General features: G+C 44.2%; 1 protein-coding gene across 1 annotated transcript in view; it reads left to right on the forward strand.

Moving 5' to 3' along the window:
* LOC138153841 (protein-arginine deiminase type-2) overlaps nucleotides 1-9373 on the forward strand; it is a 62108-nt gene that overhangs the window by 19907 nt on the left and 32828 nt on the right. Inside the window, exons 4-6 of the mRNA XM_069078256.1 lie at nucleotides 4510-4571; nucleotides 8278-8395; nucleotides 8679-8804. Of these exons, the coding sequence (XP_068934357.1) occupies nucleotides 4510-4571; nucleotides 8278-8395; nucleotides 8679-8804 (306 nt within the window). The remainder of the gene's footprint in view (nucleotides 1-4509; nucleotides 4572-8277; nucleotides 8396-8678; nucleotides 8805-9373) is intronic.

Consider the following 9373-nt stretch of genomic DNA (forward strand, 5'->3'; position numbering starts at 1 on the left):
TCTCTCTCTCTCTCTCTCTCTCTCTCTCTCTCTCTCTCTCTCTCTCATACACACATACACACACACACACACACACACACACGGCATAGAAGCAAAAAATGGGGGGGAGGGCCTTCCAGAGAGGTAGGACTGGTGTGCCACCTCCTCAACACTTTATAGTTAGTCTCTGATGAGGAAGGTCAAAGAAATCACAAAAATACTATTAGAGGCTGCTAGAATAGTGGATAGAATTAAATCCTGCTTCAGACACTTAGCTGTGGGACATTGGGCAAGTTGCTTAAGGGCTCTGGGTCTCAGTTTCTCCATCTATAAAATGGGGGGAGGAGTGAACTGGGATGATTGATGTGGAATGGGAAGGGGAGTACATAAGCTGAAATGACTATAAGTTAACAATATAAAACAAACACAATAATAATAATACTAATAACTTGTATTTCTATGGCAATTTGCTTCCAAACAGCTCCATGGCTTGGGGGTGGGAGTAGGGGTTGTTAATAATCATCCCCATTTTATAGATGAGGAAGGGGGGGAGGGAAATGACTTGGCCAAGGTCACAGTGCTAAAGCCAAGATTTCAACTCAAATCTCCTGCCTTCAAATACAGTGCTCATTCCATTATTTCATAGTTGGACTTTGTCCCTTTAAGGAAGACACAGAGCCTCAGCATTGGAAGGGATGGGGAAGGGGATGGGAGTGGCTGCCCAAACCTCCCTCCCTGAATTCGAATTTCCCTGACAACACAATGGATTGTGGCCATAGAAGCTTTCCTTGAACGTCTCCAGGACAGGGAGCTCCCTGTGCCTGGCCTGGCTTGTTCTGCTCTTGGATAGATCTAATAACCAGTGAGGAAGTTTTTCCTTAAGCTAAGACTAGATTGCCCCTTCTGCAGTTCCCTCCTCACCCGTGCCACAGTGATTCCCAGTGCTCCTCTCTGGGGCCAAGCAAAATAAACCTGATTCCCCTTTCACATGATAGCCTTGGCAAACAGCTGTCCAGGAGGCATCATCAGAGCTCTGGATGCTAGGTTTCTCTTAATGCAGTAACTAGGACCCTCAGTGCCCTCACACAGTGGGGCATAGAGACTAGACCATTGACTTGGGACTCACCAGGCCTGGGTTTGATTCTTGGCCTGGCCATATCCTATTTGACCTTAGCTAAATGACTTCAGTCAACCTATCAAAAAGCATGTATTAAGCACCTACTCTGTGCCAGACTCTAGGCTAAGGTTCTAGGGAGGGAAAGACAAAAGTGAAACAATTCCCTCCCTCAAGATGCTTACAGTCTAGCTGGAGGAAATAACCTATACATCTAGAGGTTAGATACAAAATTGACAGGAAGTATTTTATGAGGAAGGCACTAGCAGCTTCCTGGGGACAGGGTGATGAAGAAAGGTTTTCTTGTAGAAGATGGCATTGGATCTAAGTCTTGAGGAAAACTAGGGTGTCTAAGAGGCAGAGGTGAGGAGGGATGGCATTCCAGGCAATGGGGGTGGCCAGCAAGCAGACTGGGGAGCATCATTTGAAGTCAAAACCCATTTTCCAGATGGGGAAAGCTGAGGCCGAAGGTCACACCTACAAGTGGCAGAGCTGGAATTTTAAACCTTGCCTTCTGGCTCCTAATACAATGCTCCTTCTAATATATCACAAATAAAAGAAGCTCTCCTCTGTGGCTGATAAACTTGACTCTGAAGGCTCTTCCCAAAGACCTCACAGAAACCACTCTGAAGGGCATGATATTCAGTGGGCTAGATAGAAATTCTGAACCATTTGTGGAAGAAATCTGCCTCTTTGAGAGAGCCCTCCTTGGCCCATTCCCCTCACTCCCATCCTTGCCAGGATCCTCTTCCCTCATCCCTAGAGATGGGAGCCTCTGCCAACAGGACTGACCAGAAATGCTCCCATCTGCACCATACGTCCAAGGCTCCAGGTCCTGCCCAGTTGAAGGGCAAATCTCCTGGGAGGTTCCTTGGTCAGGAGCCCACAATCAGCTTCTTTTCCTCCATGGTCCCTTTGAAGAATTGTTGACCATGGGGTGGCTAGGTGGCGCAGTGAATAGATCACTGGCCCTTGAGTCAGGAGGACCTCGGTTCGGATCCGGCCTCAGACACTTAACACAAAAAATAGCCATGTGACCTTGGGCAAGTCACTTAACCCCAATTGCCCTCCAAAAGGCAAAAAATTAAAAAAAAAAAAAGAATCATTGAAGATCAGAATCAGGAGGGAACTCCGAGGACATGTAGTCTAGTTCATACCTGAGCAGGAGTCTCTTCCTCAGCATCTGCATAGCTGCAGAGATTTCCATCAAACTCTCTGGGCCTTAGTTTTTTCATCTGTTAATTGGGGCTACCGACTTCAGTGGGGTTTTATGAGGAAAATGTTTTGTAGACCTTAAAGTGCTACAGAAATGTGAGTTGTTGCTGTTATAGATTAAGTTCTAGGTCTAGGTCTAGGTAACAAGATTGGCCTCTACATTATCTAAGGTACCACTGGAGTGGGCAGAGAATCTCAGAGATGGAAATCACCTCAGGAAGCATCTAGTTCAGCTTACACCCAAAATGGGGAACCACATGTTGGGGATGTTGTAAGAGAGTCACCAGTCTGAGCACAGTACCTGACACATAGTAGGTACTTAGTAAATGGTAGCTGTTTGACAACCTCTGTATATAAAGAGCTTGTTACCTCCCAAGGTGGGGCATCAAGTGCATAGAGCACCAGGCTTAGAGTCCTGAGTTCAAATGTGACTGCAGACATTGACTAGCTGTGTGACCCTGGACAAGTCATTTAATCCTTTTTGCCTCAGTTTCCTCATCTGTAAAATGAGCTGGAGAAGGAAATGGCAAACTACTCCAGTATCTTTGCCAGGAAAACTCCAAATGGGGGTCACAAAGAGTCAGACATGACTGAACAACCACCTGCCTTGGTTCATTTCATTTTTGGAAAGCTATAAATATTAGAGTTTTTCCTTATCCAGCCAACATTTGTCTCATCAGCTTCTCTATCTGCTGCTCCCTCTTTCTGCTTGCTGAGACCAAGTAACACAGGGTTATTCCCCCCTTTCATCCGACAACCCTTCAGATATTTAAAGACCACTCTCATGTCCTTCCTCCACCCCTGACCTGACTTTTCTCTAGGCTGAATGTCCCCAGTTCTTTTTCCTACCCAGTGAAAAAGTGTACATTAAATGCTTTGCAAACCTTCAGGCACTATGTGAATGTCAGCTAGCAGGAGGAGGGATCAACACAGCAACAGCTGGAAAGACAGCAGTGGAGTAGCTAATGGGCCAGCTTTCACTCTGGTGGAGGGGCAGTGAGATCTGGTGAGGAGAGCACAGGACTCAGACCCCAGTTCATGTGAGGATTCTGAGACTTAGTGAGGTGACCTCAGAGGAGTCAATAATATTAATTACGCAATTTTCTCTAGTGCCTTAATGGTCATTCCCACTCCTATGGACTCCCATCTCTGCACAATCCATTCAGTCAATCAACAGGCATATATATAATGTTATATTATATTTTTATTAAAACATGTTATTAATTATATTATAATTAATTTCAATTATTTATCATAGTAAGCTATTATATAATAATCATAATACATAATTTATTATGTTTATAATATTATTTCATTATTATAATTTAATTGTTGAGTTAATTATAAAATTAATTGTGTTTATAATATTAATTTTGTTGTGATTATATATTTTATTTTTCCACCAATTACATGTTAAGATAATTTTTAAATATTTGGTTTGTTTTTTAAGTTTTGAATTTCAAATTCTATTCCTCCATCTTCCCTTCCCCCTCCCTGAGATGGTAAGCAATTGAATATCGATTACACATGTGCAATCAGTAAAACATTTCCATATTAGTCATTTTGTACAAGAAAATTCAATAAAAGATAGATAAAGAAAGAGAGAGAGTGAAAGGAAGAAAGAAAGAAAGAAAGAAAGAAAGAAAGAAAGATAGAAAGAAAGAAGGAAAGAAAGAGAGGCAGAAAGAAAGAGAGAGAGAAGGAAGGAAGGAAAATAGCATGTTTCGGTCTGTATTCAAACAATATCAGTTCTTTCTCTGGAGGTGGATAGTATGCTTTACCTATTGTATTGCTGAGAATAACTAAGTCATTTACAATTCTTCATCAAACAATATTGCTTCAACATGCATTTATTTAACACCTACTACGTGCCAACCACTATTAGTCACTGGGACTTATAAAATGGGAGTAAAATGTTTGTACTCTCTGTATCCCAGGTTTGTTGTGAGGAAAGCCCTTTTAGATCATAGTTGATACTCAGATCAGGTCTAGGCTCACGTAGATGACCCCAACAAAGCCCCTCCTAGCGCTAGCATGGGAAATAGAGGATATGAGGGGAAGAGAGTGAGACACAGCTGCCCCCCCCAGTCCCAGTGGAGAAGTGAGGGCCTCCCCACTTCCAGGTCATCCCAGTCTGTCAGTTCGGGGACAGCCCATGACAGGCCAGAGCAGTACACCCAATGGCTGTGTCTTCTCCCCAGAGATCTCCCTGGATGTGGATGCAGACCGAGATGGAATAGTGGAAAAGAACAATCCTAACAAGGTAAGTCAGCACTCTACTTGCCACTACCCCAAGTGGAGCTTAGTGCCCCAGAATAGTGGGTCTAGTGAAGAGTGGGTCAGTCCGAATCAAGGAGTGGACTGAGTTCATAGTTGTGGGCAAGTCATCTCCCCTCTGTTTGCCTCAGTTTCCTCATCTGTAAAATGGGGACAATAATAGCACCTGCCTCTCAGGGCTATTATAGGGATCAAATGAGATATTTGTAAGTTCTTATCACAGTGCCTAGCACATAGTAGGCACTTAAGAAATGCTTATTTCCTCTTTCCTTCTCTGAATCTTAAGTCCACTGAGCAGAGTCTTGGTCTAGGTGTTCACGGGGAGATAGACTTCTTGCCTTTACTGTGTTCCCAGTCTGGGACGGAGGGAAGGCCTCAGGAAGCCCCCTAACTGAATAGGGAGAAATGAATGCATGAATGAATGAATGATTTTTTTAAGTATGTTAACTGTTCCTGGAGCTGTCCTTGGTGCTAGGATAGAAATACAAAAAAAAAAAAAAAGAAAAGAAAAGAAACCATCTGTGCCCTCAAGAAGTGTGTATTCTAAAAGAGTAAATATACAACATTTTGCAAACCTTAAAGTGTTGTATAAATGCCAGCCATCATTTTTATTTCTAGACATTACTTCTAAAGGAGGAAGGGGAAGGGTGGTCCTATGCATGGGGAGGCCTATCATGATGATGGCCAGAGAGCAGAATGCTGGGTCTGGATCGGGACAGATGTGAAATGTCTTCACCAGTGAAGAGCTCTGTGCTCCAGGGTGGGTTTGAGGGGACTGAGTCAGAGACATAGGCTCTATGGGAGGCATAGACTAAAAATGGTCCCTGACCTCAGGAGGCTCCCAGATTGAAGAAGAAAAATACAGTCCCTGTCTTCAGTGAGCTCCCATTTTACAGAGGCCGAAACCAGACCCAGAGTATGTAAGCAATGGTCCCAAGGTAAATCAGTAGTAGAAGTAGAATTAGACCCCAGATCTCCAGAATGCCAGGTCCAGTGTTCTCCCAGACCTCTCTCTATCTTCCTACCCCACCTATACACCAAGGACTGAGGAGATCACAAGACTGTTAGGAATGAAAGAAAACACAGCCCCCAGGGATAGTGCTGCCCTTTCCAATTTAGCACCCAATAAATCGTGCTTCCCACAGTCAGCCAAAATAGAAACCTGCCTTGTAAAAAGCCTCATTGTCTAGGTCTGGAGCCAGAGCACATTAAAAGAAAGCCTGTCTATGTAACCGTAAGGCACGATGGATTGCTGAATGGGGAGTGGGAGGCAGGGGCCTATGTCCAAGTCTTTCATAAATGGGCTATGTGACCTTGGAAATATCATGCCCCCTCTCCTACACTCCATTTATCCATATAGACAAGTGGTTGATGAACTTTCTCATCTCGTGATCTCCCCCTGACAGCTTCTCTGCCTTCTCTGCTCCCAATAAAAGAAAGCCAGCTGACAGGCCTGCCTCTCAGAGGCAGGAGAGGATATCTGTGCTAGACTAGGCATGGCCAATCCCAAGGGGACTGGTCCTTACTACAGAATTGCTGAGGACTCACAACCTTAATACTCCCTCCCCTCTAGACAAGGTACCACAGGCTCCACTGGCTTGTAGAGAACCTAGATTCAAAATCCCACCTACCTATACTACCTTGGACTCTGAGCTCCAGTTTTCTCTTCTATAAAATGAAAAGATTGGAACACTATTGTACTGGAAGAAATGATGAAGGGAATGGTTTTAGAGAAGCCTAAGAAGATTTCTATGAACTGATACAGAGTGAAGGAAACAGAACCAGAACTTTGAAAGAAAGTCCAATGAGCAGCCATGATTCCAAAGGAATCATAATAAAACATGCTGTCTACCTATTGACAGAGAGGTGATAGACAAATGGTGTAGATAGAGACATTTTTTGGACATAGTCAAAATGGGAATTTATTTTTCTTAATTATTCATGTTTGTTACAAGGGTAGTGTTTTTCTTTTTTTTTCAGTGGGGATGGGGGAGTGAGGGTAGGAGTGGGACCTGAGGAAAGATGGTGGATTTTTTCTTAATTAAAAAACAATTAACTAAAAAAGTAATAAAATAAAGGTGTTGGATGACCTCTGAGGTCCCATCCAATTCTAAATCTATGAACCTGTGGTGTCCAGACAAGAAGTATCCCCTTTTAGTTCAGCTCCCTATCTTTTCCTAGAACCAAATTCCCTTCTCTAAGAGGGGATATAAAATATTTGTAATTATTTTATAATTAGAGTATTAAAATTTTATATTTAGAGTTTTCATAATTACAAGTAGAGTAAAATTTTCTGTTTTATAATTACAGGTATATAATGTAAATTTTATTTTACTGCTTTGGGGGCAAAAGTGATGGTTGTAGTTATTGCAAGCACTTAATGAATAAAACTAAAAGAATGTTTATAAGTAGTATTCTAAATTACTCTTAGAATTAACGACACATTTTGTAGTTGTTATTGAAAGAGGATCCAAGAATAAAAACCTCAGGCATCACTGCCAACAGCTAGTTTAGTTTAGACTATAGATTATTAGGTGGGGGTTTGAATTTGGAGCTTGTGAACTCCAAGTCCCATCTTCTCTCCACTATGTTCCAAGTGGAATCCCCAAAGAGTATTATTATTTATCAATAGTAAGGGAAAACCCCCAATTGCCTTGCCTTCCCCTTCAAAAAAAATAACAAGGGAAAAAACTTGGTATAGTGGAAAGAATATTAGATAGTCAGAAGACCTGAATTCAAGTTTAGTTGTGACACCAACTGGCTGTGTAGACTGGCCAAGTCATTTAACATCGGTGATCCTTCAGAGTCTCACTTGTAGAAAGAAGCTGTTGGCAAAAGAAAAAAGAAAGAGGCCATTGTTTTTATTTAGTTGTTTCAGTTATATCTGACTCTCTGTGACCCCATTTGGGGTTTTCTTGGCAGAGATACTGGAGTTGTTTTCTGTTTCCCTCTCCAGCTCATTTTATAGATGAGGAAACTGAGACAAACAGGATGCAGTGACTTGCCCAGGGTCATACAGTTAGTAAGGGTCACAAGCCAGATTTTAACTCGGATCTTCCTGACTCCAGGCCTAGTGTTCCATCCACTGCAGCACCTGGCTGCCCCTAGAATGAAGTGCTTGAGTTAAGAGAATTCCAGTGATGCTGTAATGACAGCCGCTGATTATAGTTGACAGTTTATGAAGGTCTTTACCATGTATGAGCCTTACAATAGCTAGGGGAGGTAAAGTGTCAGAACCAGGATTTGGTCTCGAGTCTCCTGATTCACTCATTGTACTGCTTCTAGGATGCCTCTGGTCTCTAGCTTAGTCTACACAGTCTCTCAGTGCCTAGGGTGGTAAAAATAGAGCTGGAGCTGGCCACTTACTGCAGCCAACCAGGAGCTTCTTTCTGGGCCCCTCAGAAGCAGCCTGTATTATGGAAAGAGCACTGCACTGGAAATCAGAGAGCTTAGACTCAAATACCAGTCACCTTCCCTGCTCTGTGCCTCAGTTTCCTCCATTGTCAAATTAAGGAATGGATCTAGATGATTGTAAGGTCCTTCTGACTCTAAATCCTATGAAATCTCCCTCTTCATGGGCATCAGGAGACATGCATTGTAGGTATGGGTGAGTCAACTGGTACTGGCCTTTCAGGAGGCAAGAGAAACAGGGTTTGCTGCTCACATGGTGGCCTGGCTCCCTTTGTCTGCAGGCATCCTGGACCTGGGGCCCTGATGGCCATGGAGCCATCCTGCTGGTGAACTGTGACAGGGAGATCCCCTGGTTGCCCAAGGAAGATTGCTCTGATAACAAGATCTACACCAGAGAAGGTATTAGAGATGGCTCTAAGTGGTCCTTTGGGTGGGGTGAGCAGCAGGCTCCCCGGGGTTAGGAGGAGGAAAAGATGGCATCTTTTTTTCCCCTTTTTCTTGGGAGCCAAAAGGGAACAGAGGGGCAGCTTCAGATAGCTGTGCCTGGTTATCCTGATCTGAGCAGATATGGCATCAATCTCTGGCTTGTAACTGGAACAAGAAGGGTGGAGGGGGCAAGGCCAAGGGACCCTGACAACATCCTCATCTTACTGCTCCTCTGTCCCCCCTGTCCTCCCTGCAGACCTGAAGGACATGTCTCGGATGATCCTGAGGACCAACGGCCCCGGTCAGCTCCCAAAAGGCTATGAGATGGTTCTCTACATTTCCATCAGCGACTCAGACAAAGTGGGCGTGTTCTATGTGGATAGTGAGTGTGACCCCAGCCTCCCAGTCCACACCAGTTCCCACATCCATAGACCCAGATCTCCCTCTAGATAACTACTCAACTTTAATTGACTGAGCAGCTCCCATAGGCCCTACCCTGTGCTGGTCAGGTGCTCTGACGGTAAGAAGCTCAGTCTGTCATAACTCAAGGGCTAATCCTTAGAACACAGGGGGTCAGAGCTGGGAGGGCCTTAGAACCCAGAATGTGAGAGCTGGGAGGGGCCTTAGAACAGAGAATGTCAGAGCTGGGAGGGCCCTTAGAACACAGAATGTCAGAGGTGGAAGGGCCCTTAGAACACAGAATGTCAAGGCTAAGAGGGCCCTGAGAACACAGGATGTCAGAGCTGGGAGGGCCCTTAGAACACAGAATGTGAGAGCTGGGAGGGGCCTTAGAACACAGAATGTCAAGGCTGGGAGGGCCCTGAGAACACAATGTGTCAGAGCTGGGAGAGGCCTTAGAACCCAGAATGTGAGAGCTGGGAGGGGCATTAGAACACAGAATGTCAAGGCTGGGAGGGCCCTGAGAATACAGGATGTCAGAGCTGGGAGGGC

The sequence above is a fragment of the Petaurus breviceps genome, unplaced genomic scaffold (assembly GCF_028583685.1).
Source record: "Petaurus breviceps papuanus isolate PSGF00001 unplaced genomic scaffold, PetGlider_PUasm1.0 91041, whole genome shotgun sequence".
In the NCBI taxonomy this organism is placed as follows: domain Eukaryota; kingdom Metazoa; phylum Chordata; class Mammalia; order Diprotodontia; family Petauridae; genus Petaurus; species Petaurus breviceps.